The 14,846-nt window shown below is 42.4% G+C and overlaps 1 protein-coding gene across 2 annotated transcripts in view; it reads right to left on the reverse strand.

The window, feature by feature from the left end:
- The window catches only part of RAB3B (RAB3B, member RAS oncogene family), a 67,988-nt gene that overhangs the window by 14,703 nt on the left and 38,439 nt on the right, over window positions 1-14,846 (reverse strand). For both annotated transcript variants that reach the window (XM_002915722.4, XM_019795830.2), the window contains exons 3-4: window positions 9,825-9,943; window positions 5,786-5,910 (exon numbers count right to left, since the gene is read on the reverse strand). In XM_002915722.4, coding sequence (XP_002915768.1) covers window positions 5,786-5,910; window positions 9,825-9,943 — 244 coding nt within the window. The remainder of the gene's footprint in view (window positions 1-5,785; window positions 5,911-9,824; window positions 9,944-14,846) is intronic.

Consider the following 14,846-nt stretch of genomic DNA (forward strand, 5'->3'; position numbering starts at 1 on the left):
CTGGCTGTCTCTATCTCTGTCGAATAAATAAATAAAATCTTTAAAAAAAAAAGAAATTTGATGAGAAATGATGGCAAGCTTGGGAAAACACCATTGGATGATGATATAATGGGAACATTGGGATTTTTAGTCCAAAGGCTGAGTTTGAGTACTGGGCCTAATACCTGCTACCTGAATGATTTAGAAAAGTTATGTAATCTTTAAATGAAAAATAAGAAGCGTGACACAGCTCATTGTGTGCAAGAAAGCACAAGTCTGGACTCAGCTTCTTCATCAGTATAATGGAGGTGATGATAATGGCATCTTCCAGGCTAGGAGTAAGAGTGAGGATCACAGAAAATTGTTGTGAAAGCACCTTGTAAACTATAAGTCACTGCACCGGAGTTAGCTACTATCAATGTCAGTTAGGTCTTAGAAGAAAAAAAAAGAAACATCTAACAGGCACCTAAAATAGGCAATGCACTGTACAGGGGTCTGTGGAGTCTGAGTGATCAGTAGGAATTATGTAAATTAAAATCATGGAAGCAAAGAGGGATAGAGCCAAATGGACCTTCCCATTCAATGAATCCAAATCCCCTGTTTTTCAGATGGGCAAACTAAGACCCAGAGACAGGAAACAAGATAATCAAGGTCACATAGTAAACTAGTGGCAGAAACAGGATAAAACCCTCAGCCTCCTAACTCCTAGTCTGGTGCTTTTCCTACTACACTTTGCTGGAATGAATGTATGTGTGTGTTCCAAAACCACATTGTAAATGAGTCTCTCCTTCCCTTGTAGGCAGAAGTGCGTTTCTCTTTTACTATCCTTTGGGCTTTGGCCAGACCCATTCACGTTCAGATCTAGGGAAGGGACAAAAAGCCCCTTTCTGAGGGGCACAGGAGGGCAGAGGCCCTAAAATGCTGTGCTTCTTGGAGCAGGAGTCCCTGAAACTCCCCCACGCTCAGGAGCAAAGATCTGCTTGCCTCAGCGACTTCACAGTCTCACCCATGTCTCAGGAACTTTAAGGATATTGACAGCCTGCTGCTACACACAGCTTTAATAAAAGCTAGCTTCTGGCCATATCACTAGTCTTGGCCTAGTGAACACAGAAAAGCTAAAGGAAAGGGAGTCCTGAAGAAGAATCCCATAAAGCAGAAGAGTGGCACTACTGAGGTGGCCAGCAGACCACTGAAACTTACTTAATTGCTGGCATAGCAGAGGGGTAGGACTGATGTGGGGATGAGGAAGGCTGAGCATCCTCCCTCACTGTTCCCAGATCTGGTCACATCCTTGCAAAATTCTTAACATGGTCCACAAGTTCCTTCATGACCTGGCCCCTGCCTACCTTTTACTCTCCCCTCACTCTACTCTCCCCTTGATTGTCTAGTCCCTGTGGCATGCCTTCTTTCAAATCATGAGCGCTTCAAGCTCTACACCACATTGGGACTATTCTTGGTCTGGAATATGGCCCTCTGCCTCCCCCCACACACTCACCCACACACACACACTCACATCCACTCTTTGCCTGGCTAACTTTTTCTCATCTTTTAGTTCTCAGCTTCAGTGTTACTGCCTCAGAAGATCTTGACTCTCCAGTCTAAAATTAGGTTCCTCTTTCTCACTTTCTTCATAGCACTTGTAACGTATGTCACTTTCATCTGCCCACCATTCCTTTCTTTTGGGAATTACTATTTTAAAGAGTTGTGGTAGCACTATAGGTTATCATACCCGCCTCCTCAGCCACTGGGACAGACACGTGACTCACAGGCGGCCAATCATAGTCTTCCCTGACATTGATATACGGTAGTTGGGACAGAGAAGGCCTTTTTTTTCAGGAGTTGGGAGGATATGAATCTAGAGCTGCCATCATCCATCTTATTCCCATGCAGAGTTTGACTGGAGAAGGAAGGAGGCTGAAGGGATAAGCAAAGTTGAGAAATGGAAAGTCCAATTGAATCCTGGGTCTAGCAGACTTTCTAACTACATGAGCTAATAAATTCTATTTTTAAAAAATTAAAGCTAGTTTGATTTGGGATTCTATCACTTGCCATAATGAGAGTCCTAACTCATTAAGAACTTATCACAATTTCTGACAAGTTTATTGAGATATAATTCACACAGCATTCAATTTGTCTATTTAAAACTTTTTAAATTATATATTTGTATAATTATTTGTTCATTGTCCCTTTTACATTAGTTCCCTGACAGTAAGTATCATAGCTGTTTTGTTAACTATTATATCCCAAGTGCCAAGACAGAGCCCAGCTCAGAGTAAGTGCTCAATGAATAAGTGAATAAATGTATGAATGAATGAATATCTACCCTATGCTGTGTGCTTAGGATAATGAACCAATTTAGACATAAACTTGTTGCTCTCGAGCTAGCAAGAGAGATAGGTGTCTAAATAGGCAAATACTGGTAAGTAATAGAGGAAACCTCAGGAAATTGTGTAGGACAGACATGATTTACTATGACCTGCCCAAATCTGACCTATTCATTAAGGCCTTCAAGTGCCTCTCCAAACCCTGCACTTAGAATTAATCTTAATTCATCTATGTTCCTACATATATTTGATAGATCTAAACTGACTCTGCTACTTCTTAACTGCATAAACTCGAGCAAATTACTTAATCCCTCTGAACTTCGTTTCTCAGAGTATTGGACATACCCTATAGTACCTACTTGGAAGGGTTATAGTGAGAATTAAATGAAATAATTAATACACGGCATCTCATATAATGTCTGGATCAATATTTATCACCTATTACCATATTTACTATACAGTGAGGTTAAGTAGTTAGGAGCACAGGCTATGGAGCCAGACTACTGCTTGGGTTCAAATTCTGACTACACCTGTTAACTAGCTATGTGACCTTCGCAAGCTGCTCAATTTCTCTATGCCTCAGTTTTTTCATCTGTTTAAAAAAAAACAATTTAGAGATAAGAGAAGTTCGCATATCAGAAGGCTCTAAGGGGGATTAAATTAAATGAGTAATACTTTAAAACACTTAGAATAGTCCCTGGCTCAGGGTAAACACCTAATAAATATTTAACCAATTCACTTTTAAAAAATCTTAGTCATAAGGGCTTGGCATGCCAATTATATTTTTTCCAAATTACAAAACTAACTCACCTTTTAAAACTTAGTCTTGTTTACTTCTAAGGGCTTGACATGCTGATTATATATATTTTTTCCAGTACATATCAAAGTATGTACATAAAATCATCTTGCATACTTCCAATGGCATAAGTCTTTCTCTTCAGGAAATGCTACTCTAGACTCACACTGTCAATGATTTATAGTACCCTGGACACACAGTGCTGTTCCTTGCCTTTGCCGGTGTTATTCCCCTGACATGTCCTTGCTTCTCCTCCTCACTTGGCTGCTTCTGTTTGTCTTCAAGACTCAGTTTAGGCATCATGTTCTCTGATCCCCACTGAGTTAGGTGCCTCCCCTGTGCCCCCACAACCCCCAGCACATCCCTGTATCACAACACCAATCACTTGGGGTATCACAGTTTCATCCTTCAGAAAGGGCAGTGTATATCCTATTTCACAGCACAGTACCTGGCATAGAGTAGGCAGGCACTCAGGAAGTCTTAATTGGATTGAAATAAAATGAAGTAGCCAAATACTTAACATAATAAAATTTAATCAAAACATATTTTTGCAGTGTCTACTCAGTGCCAGGCCATATAAGTAGGGATTGTTGGCACGAAACTAAACTAGACTCATTTCCTGTCTTCATGGAATTTTAGGGGAGATGGACAAGTAAACAAGTGCACCCAAGCATGATAGGGACTGTGTCTGCTGTGTGTGAGGTGGGGGCACAAAGAAAAGAGCTCTGGGGCCAGGAGAGGCTTCATAGGAAATGTGAGGCTTGAGGTTTTTGGAAAAGTGAGTGGAGGTTTACTGGCTGGATGAGGGTAGAGGGTGGGGAGTAGAAGAGAGGACTCTAAACAGATGGGGTGTAGCCACTCCAGGGAAAGTGCTGAGAGTCTCCCTGGGGACAGCAGGTTGAAGGCATAAAGTGATAGCTTAAGGTCACCCAAATGTATGCTTAACCACATGCTTACTGCTTTGTATACCAGGGAGACGGATAGAGGCACTTTCTGGACCCTGTGAACTTCTACGATGGGGTGAGAACAGCCAGATCCAAGATAACCCAACCTCCCTCTTTATTAAACACCTACAGTTTGCTAATTTCTATTCCAGGCCACCCTGGGGAATAGGGGAGGGAAGAAAGAAGTATAAGACACTCTCCCACACATGTACTCATAATATGCATAATACAAATATATACCACACACAACTCACATCTGTATATTATACAGTTTGCCCGCCCACAAACCCAAATATCTAGACTTCAGAGACCATCAGAGAAAATGACTTTAAACTTCCTACTCCTCAATATTTACAACACCTAGGTTGTGAGACATATTTAGGGAGACTAGCTAAAAGTTAAGCAATATATCCTTTCTTCTAGGGGAAGTTTTCTCTGAGGTGACCCTACATTGGACCCCAATGTAGGAAAGAAAAGAAAAAGAAAGGAAAAGAGAAGAGAAGAGAAGAGAAGAGAAGAGAAGAGAAGAGAAGAGAGAAAAAGGAAAGGAAAGGAAAGGAAAGGAAAGGAAAGGAAAGGAAAGGAAAGGAAAGGAAAGGAAAAAGAGAAGGGGAGGGGAGGGAAAAAAGAAAGGAAAGGAAAGGAAAGGAAAGGGAAAAGAAAAGAGAAGAGAAGAGGAATGCCTGGGTGGTTCAGTTGGTTAAGTGTCTGCCTTTGGCTCAGGTCATGGTCCCAGGGTCCTGGGATCGAGTCCCGCATTGGGCTCCCTGCTCAGCGTGGAGTGTGCTTCTCCCTCTCCCTCTGCCTGTCCCTCTCCCGGGTTGTGCTCTCTCTCTCTCTCTCTCTGAAAAATAAACAAATAAAATCTTAAAAAGAAGAGGAAAGGAAAAGAAAGGAGCTGCTCTTTGAAGGAAGTATTGGTAGGAGTCTGCTGTGGGGCTACTGAGACACATCTGAGGCACCTGGGTCTCAGTGAAGCACAGAGATAAAGGTGCTTTAACCTTGGAAAATGCCAGCGCATCACTAAGCTGCATACTTAAACCACATTGTTTCATCCCTTCATACAATTACTTTTGTTGTGAATTGTGTTTTGGTAAGGAAACATCAGTTTACATTGAGAGAAATTCTAAGACACAACGTGTGGTTGCTGTAAGGACGTTTGATATTAAGGACATTGTCACATCCAGCATGTAGAGTCTGCTCTACGTTTGTCAACGAAGAGAAGTGTTTCTCTGAATAACGGGTTTGTTTTTATTTTAAGGATCATCTCGAGAGCGTGTACTTGGTTATGTTTCTTGCCTTGCATGGTTGGCAGGGAGCTCAAAGCCAGTATTTTGGTCCAACTCTTACACATGCCTGAGAACTTAAAACATACACACTTATCTCACCCCTGGCTTCCTCTTATTTTCCTCCTACTTTTGTTTTCCCTTCACTCCAATTTTCTTATTTTTTTATTGAGGTACTATGATCATTTTTATAAGACACCTCAAAGCCTTTGGGGAAGGAATTGGTGAAAAACAGAGTTCATAAATTTAAATTTTACTTCTTAATTCAGTATAACAAAATATATGCATCATAAATAACAAATTACCTAAAATTCACTAGCACAAAGCTTATATGCACATCACACAAATATAAAACAATATACACAGAGCACACATGCACATAATTCACAATCACAACACACCCTTAATGTCACAATCTCAGGTAAACACACACATACACATATGTTGTGCCCATACCAAGCTGCTCTGCAAGGAGCCGGCCCTTCTCAGTGGGAACAACTCTTTCTTCCTCCATGTCACACTTGTTCCCAACCAGGATAACCTGTGCATTGTCCCAGGAGTAGGTCTTGATCTGAGTAGCCCTAAAGAGAGACAGAGAGAGGACTGTGTTAATGACATCCTGCTATGCTGGCAAGACCCTGCGAAACTCGAAGATGTGGTTTCCCTTCAGGAGTTTGCTACACCCAAGTTACTGACAATGAACTCAGCTGAAGACAGATGGATGCCTGCCCCAGTGGGCTGTCACAGGTGCTGACCCCTAAGCTCTGCTTGCAACCTCACCCAGCCCCTAGAAACCCTTCTCCAATACATCTGCCCATGCCTCTCCTCACTGGGCAGAGAACTCTTTCTAAAACACGTTTTTTTTAAAAGATTTTATTTATCTATTTGTCAGAGATAGAAAGAGAGAGAGCACAAGCAGGGGGAGCGGCAGGCAGAGGGAGTAGTAGGCTCCCCACTGAGCAAGAAGCCAATGTGGGACTTGATCCCAGGATCATGACCTGAGCCAAAGGCAGATGCTTAACCGACTGAGCCACCCAGGCATCCTTAAAACATCTATCTGACCACGATAAGTCCTTTCTTAAAAGGACTCTCCTATGGCTCCCCCGACTAGCTGTGTGATGAAGTCTAGATCCCACAGGTGTTCAAGACCATTCACATCCTGTCTCTGTAGCTTCATCACACTTCCTCCCACTTCTCACACTTCCCGAAATGCTCTTCCATGGCTTGTGCCTTTGCCTATACTGGGAGTCCCTTCCCCACACTAATTCATCCCCCAGGGCCCAGGGCTGATCTCATCATTCCTTGGGGGAAGTCTTCCCAGGCTTTCTCAGGTCCAGCTAGCCTCTCCCTCCTCCTCTGTGACTTATAAACATTCACTGAGGCCTCAGATGGTGATTATTTGTAGAAACCAAAATGTCAGCAGAGGTTTCCTTCACATAGGATGGTTATGAAACTTTTTAAAAATACTTTTCTGTAGGGGCGCCTGGGTGGCTCGGTTGGTTAAGCAACTGACTCTTGATTTCAGCTCAGGTCATGATCTCGGGTCATGGGATCAAGCCTAGCGTCAGACTCCAGCTCAGTACAGAGTCTGCCTGTCCCTCTGCTCCTCTCCCTTTCCCTGCTCATTCAATCTTATTCTCTCTCTCTCAAATAAATAAATAAAATCTTTTAAAAATACTTTTCTGTATTTTTCAAACGTTTGAAAATAAGCATATGCCACTTATATAATGAGAAACAAAATTTTAATATAATGAATAAAATAGGACCCTTATATTGTGGGTACATCTCTTTGTGGGGATGGGCCTAACTCTGTCTCTAACCACTCCATCAAATAGAAATGATGATTACTGCTCCTTTTGGACCCCTGCACCTTTACCATGGCACCTGTTACATTTGGTTGAATTTATAAGTCTCCCCTTGAAGGCAAGGATAGTCTCATCCATCTTTGGCGTGCCAGTCCCCAGCACACAGCACAGAGCAGAGAAGGTATCAGCAACTGTCTGATGAGTAAGCCAGCTAATGGTTAAATCCTAAAGCAGATCTTAAGTGTGACTCTATCCTGACACTGACACTCAATCTAACTCAACCCTAACTGCAACATGGACCTATTACCAACTCTGCTCGTAAAGCTGATCCCCCACTAATCTTCTCTTTAAGAGTAAGAAGCCATTCCTTCAAGGTACAGAATTTACTCAGCCACATTTGTTGTGGGCTGACAAAGAGCCACGTTCTGTGCTGAGCACTGGGGCTTACATGGCTAGTCTAGGACCAAGTTGCTCAGAGGCAAAACTGAAAGGCCAGAGCTTATGAGAAACAGACACTCAATCTTCGGCCTCAAGGCAGGTAACTGGAGCCAACTCTCCATGTCTCCCCATACTAATCTTCCTGTCATCTTCCTCCCTCCTCCCACCCTCATCCACTCTCAGCTCCCAGATTAGCAACTCAGGTTATTCTTGGAGGAATCGTCACCAGGTGTTAAAGTCACTGTGTTCCTGAGACAGAATGAACAGACTGATAGCAAAAGGAAGAAGGTCAAGGCCAACAGGGAATGAGCAGTGGGGAAACACTTAAAGAAAGAGCTAATTACTCCATGGTAGGAGGTGGGGGGAAGATGGAGAAGGAGGAAAAGAGGAGGGGAGACAAATCATGACTGAAGAGAAGAGAGAGAATAAAAAGGGGGAAAAGGAAGAGAAAAAAAGAGAAAAAAAGGGAGTAAAGAGAAAAGAGAAGAAGGAAAGGAGGAAAAGGAAGATAGAGGGTACTTTAAGGAGGGAAGAGAGAGACAATTATCATACAGTTTCTCTCATCTATGGAACATAAGAACTGGGAAGATCGGTAGGAGAAGAAAGGGATTCAGAAAGGGGGAGTAGGGGCACCTGGGTGGCTCAGTCATTAAGCGTCTGCCTTCAGCTCAGGGCGTGATCCCGGAGTCCTGGGATCGAGCCCCACATCAGGCTCCTCTGCTGGGAGCCTGCTTCTCCCTCTCCCACTCCCCCTGCTTGTGTTCCCTCTCTCACTGGCTGTCTCTATCTCTGTCAAATGAATAAATAAAATCTTAAAAAAAAAAAAAAGAAAGGGGGAGTAATCTGAGGGGGAATGAAACATGAGAGACTATGGACTCTGAGAAACAAACTGAGGGCTTCAGAGGGGAGGGGGGTGGGGGAATGGGATAAGCTGGTGATGGGTAGTAAGGAGGGCACTTATTGCATGGTGCACTGGGTGTTATACGCAACTAATGAATCATCGAACTTTACATCAAAAACCAGGGATGTACTGTATGGTGACTAACATAATATAATAAAAATATATTATTATAAGGAAAAAAAAAGTATCTTAAACCAAAACCAAAAACAAAAAAAAAAAAAAAAAAGGGAAGAGAGAGAAAGGAGGAAGGGAAAGATGACCAATAGGCTAAGAAGGAGAATGTAGACCACCATGAAGGACAGACACGTGTATGGCACCCTGGACAGTCTGCAAAGCCACTCTCAGCTCAACGCTGCCAGGCACCAACAGTACTTCACAAATCATGGCAACTGTCCTGCCAGAGAAGGGAAGTCCTCAAAGGGTGGCTATTATGCAGGCGGGAGCAGGGGATAAGCTGGGCAGTGGCCAGCACTGCTGCCGTATGCCCAGCCTGCTCAGCCTCTCTGATTCTGAAGAAGACCCATGGCACAGATGTTCCACCTTCTCCCATCCTCATCCTTTCCACTGATCCATCCTTTGCCACTAGGCAAGGGACCCAGGCCCTCCCTCTTACCTATCATTCCCCTCAGCTCCCTTCTCCCTGTGAGTTATGCTCCCGGAAAAAAGATGAAAGTTACTTAGAAGTTGTACCTCTGGAGCTGTGCTGATTTCCATTGTATATTGAATCTTCACAAACCTGGACTGGATGTGCTCTTGACCCCCAGCCTAGGGATAAATCTTATGGGAAAGTCGTATGTAGATTCACTCACTACTGTGAACAGAATGATCTTTCCAAAACATTAATCTGAACCTGTTGGTTCCCTGTTCAAATGTCATCACCCAGGGGATAAGCTCTAAACTCTTAACCCCAGCACATAAAATTCTTCATGACTTCTGCTCTTCTCATATCCCTCACTTACTGTCTCACCTTTGCACATCTGCATTCTTTTCCTGGAATATTCTTATCTACTCATTTCCTGGCTAACTCCTGTTCATCTTACCAAATGTAGCATCTGTGTCAGCAACTCCAGGATCCCTTCCCTGACTCCCCAAGCTGGGTCAGAGCCCTCTGTTGGGTTCCCACAGCCCTGGTGCCTCTCTTCATTACTGCACAAGTCACATGGTATTCTCACTGATTGCTTATTGATATGTCCTCTCCTCTCATCTGTGAGTTCCTTGAGGCCAGGAGCCATGTCTGATTCATCCAGATTTCCCTAGTATACAGCACAAGGCCTAGCACACATTAGGTTTTTCTAGACATTTTGATGAATAATGAATGAGTGTGGTGAATGAATGAGAATGAATCTCATACCAATCTTGGACAGCATTGAAGGAATCCTCATTGGTAATGTCATACATCAGAATGAAGCCCATAGCCCCACGGTAATAGGCTGTGGTGATGGTCCGGTACCGTTCTTGTCCAGCTGTGTCCTGGGTAGGAAAAATAAAGAGTTAGCCTCCTAGAAAGTCAACTTTTGTTCCTAAAAATTCCTCAGAATAATTAACAAATAACCCAAGGTATATTTAAGGAGCATCTATTATGTGTCTTGTATTGTACTTGGTGGGTAGAATAAAATGGTTTTTAAAACCTCATAAAAATTGGGGCACCTGGGTGGTTCAATCAGTTAAGTGTGTGCCTTCAGCTCAGGTCATGGTCTCAGGGTCCTGGGATTGAGCCCCACGTCAGGCTCCCTGCTTGGTGGGGAGCCTGCTTCCCCTCCCTCACTCCCCCTGCTTGTGCCCTCTCTCTGTCAAATCAATAAATAAAAATCTTTAAAAAATAAATAAAACCTCAAAAACTAATAAGAAAATAATTGAGGAGTGCCTGGCTGGCTCAGTCAGTAGGGCAGGCAACTCTTGACCTCAGGGTCATGAGTTCGAGCCCCATGTTGAAGGCAGAAAGGAAGGAAGGAAGGAAGGAAGGAAGGAAGGAAGGAGAAAGAAAGAAAGAAAGAAAGAAAGAAAGAAAGAAAGAAAGAAAGAAAGAATTGAAATTCCAACAGAAAAATGGGCAAGAGGAACAAACAATTCACAGGAAAAAAAGGCCAATGAATAATTATATTAAAAGATTTTAACTATTTTTAATTATAATTCCCATTATAGATGAGGATATGCAACCTCACACCTTGCTCGTGGAAACCTGGTTCAGTCTTTCTGAAGATCAATTTGGAAGTCTCAAGATCATTAAAAATATTTGTACTCTTTACCCAGAAATTTTCCTCCTCAAAACTTTTGCTACAAAATTAGAAAATCAGACCTATGCACAAAAATATTTGTTGGGACATGGGACAATGCTGGTATATGTGATATAATATCCGTTTGTAACTATATATGCAGAGAAGGAAATTGGAAAGAAGCACATCAAAAGATTAATAGTGATTATCTCTGTATGAGAGTCAAGAATTATAGGGATTTTAATTTTTTTCAGTCACTTTTATTTTCTCTATAATAAGCACATATTGCTCTTACACAAGGAAAAAAATGTTTTGCTTAAAAAGTAACCAACACAATTCTTTTTTTTTTTTAAGATTTTATTTGTCAGAGAGGGAGAGAGAGCACAAGCAGGGAGAGCAGTCAGCAGAGGGAGAAGCTCCTCAGCTGAGCAAGGAGCCTGATGCAGGACTTAATCCCAGGACCCTGGGATCATGACCTGAGCTGAAGCTAGATGCTTAACCAACTGAGCCACCCAAGCATCCCCCAACACGATTCTTTATCTCAAGCAGATCACAGTCTTGTTGGAAAGAAAGACATGTAAGCAACCAAGCAAAAACAAGACCAATAGTAAAATGTTATCAGAGCACATTGGGATGCTTCACAAATATCCACACAGTCCTTATGTGAGGGACCAGCCAGTCTTCTCTGTTTCATTACAATTTTAGAATGCATGATACCTGAGCATGTATAAAACATCTCCTCATATATTAGCTTATTTAAATTTTATAAAATCCCTGTGATGTAGGTATTATTAGCATTTACATTTTATAGTTGAGAATGCAAAAATGCAGCCAGGGTAAGTGACTTCGCCAAGGTCACAAAGCTGGTGACAAAAGCTATGCCTTAAATCCAAGACTTCTGATTCCAAGTCCAATGCACATACCACTAAACTTCGATCAATGAAGGATGTATGCACAAATATTTCCTGAACACACTCTGTAATGATGATAAAAACAAATAAGGGAACAATAATAACTACACCATGTCATTGTTTATACATATCTTGCACCTGTCATCCACATATTTCAGAAAAACCCTGTAGGATATATATGGTTACTCCATTTTACTCCAGATGAGGAAATTGAGGCTCAGAGAGATTGCCACTAAGTGTCAGAACTGCAATTCAAAATAAGTCTATCTGACTCTTACACTCATTACAATTTATACCTTAGCCATGAACCATACCTTTTTTTTAAACATTTTTTTAAAGATTTTATTTATTTATTTGACAGAGAGAAAGAGGGAGGGAGAGAGAGCACAAGCAGGGGAGCAGCAGTAGCAGGCTCCCCGCCGAGCAGGGAGCCCAACACAGGGCTCGAACACAGGACCCTAGATCATGACCCGAGCTGAAGGCAGATGCTAAACCAACTGAACCACCCAGGAGCCCCCATGAACCATACTTTGTGTGATATAAAAATGGAACAAGCACTACACCTGCTGTCAGGGAGCCTCAGTAAAATTGCAGAGGTAGCTAAGACATACGCCGGTAGACTGATAACAAGCAGTATGTGGCAATATGTCATGAGTTCTAGATAATCGGTATAAAGAAAATGTGTTACATAAGTCAGGTAAGATAGAAACATGGTGGTTTGGGGTAATTATAGAAGATGTCAAAGCAGAGATAGTGTATCAGGATATACTGAGTTATTCAATAACAAAGCAATCCCCAAATCTCAGCAGCTTAAACAAGGTTTTATTTTTTACTATTGCTACATATCCATTATGGGTTGGCTGGGTGCTCTGCTTTTTGTCTTCCTTATTCCAAGATAAAGACTGACAGAGCAGCTACCAGAGGGAAAAAGTGTGTGAATCATGTGCTGGCTCTTAAGACTTCCACTTCTCCCATTTCACTAGCCAAAGCAAGTCACACGCCCACATCCAAGAAAATGCAATCTTATAATATGCCCAGGAGGAGAATCATAAATGTGGTAGACAGCGTAGCTCCCACTAATGGAATCTGTACCAAGTCCAGAAGCATTGGCCTGAAGATGTCCTTATTTGACAACAGTAGGACGACAACAAGGACTTTTCTAAAGAAGAATTTTCCAAGCAGAGAAGTGAAGCTAAAGTATTTTGGCAGAAGAAAGAGTTTTTGCCATTGAGTGCTCCAAAAGAACTTAAGGAATGGTAGAAAATGGGAAATGGGTAGGTGCCGAAATTAGAAAGAGCTTCAAATGTTGTGCTATGGGGTTTGGACTTTATCCTTTTTTTTTTTTTAAGGCTCCATGTCCAGCACAGAGCCCAACGTGGGGCTTGAACTCATGACCCCAAGATCAAGACCTGAGCTGAAATCAAGAGTCAGACACTCAACCGAGTCACCCAGGCACTGCTGGACTTTATCTTTTAAAATAAAAGATTTTGAGGCAGGAAATTAACATAATTAGATCTGAATTTTATTTAGAAAGATCACTCTGGCTGTGATGTGGAGAATGGACTGGAAGAAGAGATAGGAAGCAGAAAAGCTAGTTAGAAGGTCTTTGCAGTGGTTCAAGTGAGTCCCAATAAGGATTTGAACTAGAGTGGTAGCATTGAGAATGCAGTAGAAACAGATTCAAGAGGTATTTAAGAGGTGAATTGTAGGGCATGGAGATGGATTAGAGGTGAAGAGATGAGAAATCAAAGATAACAGTTATGTTTCTGGCAGGGCTCATTTTCTCCATGTCCTCAGCAATTCAGCTCTGGCCCAGACTTGCAAAACCTTACTCAGCAAAACAAAATCTGTACTTACGACACCCATCATCTTTGGGGAGCATATAAATCTCCATCTCCTTTTGTTGAGCATGGTCTTTGGGTGTTTTACTCTTCACCTCAAGCAGCTTATCAAAGTATTCCTTCTAACCACATACAGTACTTCTCCCTAAGAGTTCTGGCAGATATAATTTTCTCCAGTTCAAAAATGAGTGAGCAGATGAATGAATGAATGAATGAATGAATGAAGAGATGGATGAGTGAGTGAACACATAGCACTGGAAATTTTAGGCACTACTGAGAGAAATCATCAGTTTGCCCTATCTACGCAGAAGCTTTGTGTGTACCTATGGAACACTTCAGCAGTATTTGATCCACCCCACCCCCACACACCCTTGCCTCAGCTTCCTGAGCTCCTCGGAGTCAACACCACAGATGAGACTCTACCCACCCATCTGTAGGCCAGGCCCCAAATCTTGCCCTGTAGGGTTTAGAATTTAGCCAACCATCCAGAGTAGTGATTTAGAGGCCCAGGAAGGATTTCTGAGCAGCTGCACTGCTAGCGAGTCTCAACTCTTCTCACTCCATCTGTGTTGTACCATTTCCCTGTGAGAGTTTTTAGTCCCCTACTTCTGACTGGAGCCTGGCCTTGTGCCCCAGCTCTTTGACACCCAACTGATGTCCAATGAAGCCCCATATTGGGTATAGAGATTACATAAAATAAAATAAATCCTGGTATGGAATAATAAATGAGCTTGGACATGGAATCAGTTTCATTTCTGTGCTCCTAGTACCCGGCACAGAGCTGTGCATACAGTAGGGATTCCATTACCACTTGCTAAACAAAAAGGCCACGTAGTTTTGAGATCAAGAGCATGGTCTCTGGAGTTTTGACTCCTGGGTGTGAATCCCTGTTCTACCGCTTACTATGTGGCTATGGTAGGCAGCCTCTAAAATGCCTCCCAATGATCACTGTCTCCTAGTATTTATGCTCTTGTGTAATACCCTCCTTGGGCAATTTGCTTTTTTGAGCCATATTCCCCTCATATATAAAGTGGGAATAAAAGCCGTACCTACTTATTGTGAAGATTAGGAAAGTTATTATATCTAAAAGGCTTGGAATGTTTGCAGTACACAGTAAGTGCCACAAAAGAATCAGAATTATTATTTCTGCACTTCCAGAGTTAGCCCCAGGAACATGGCCAGCTTCCCAGGGTCTGCCCAGCTGGAGTAGACGAGCTTCATGCTATGTGTCACTTCCCACTCATCAAACCTGCCCAGGACTGCCTCCAGCCAGAGTCTTAATATGATGCTTCCCTCAAAGAGTAGCAAATGGCCTGACAGAAAGGGAACAGATGAGTGTAAAAGTTGAGCAGGGTTTGGTCTGACTCCCAGCTCTGCATTCATCAGTTGTGTGATTTTGGAAAGCTTG

This window comes from Ailuropoda melanoleuca, chromosome 2 (assembly GCF_002007445.2).
Source record: "Ailuropoda melanoleuca isolate Jingjing chromosome 2, ASM200744v2, whole genome shotgun sequence".
Classification (NCBI taxonomy): domain Eukaryota; kingdom Metazoa; phylum Chordata; class Mammalia; order Carnivora; family Ursidae; genus Ailuropoda; species Ailuropoda melanoleuca.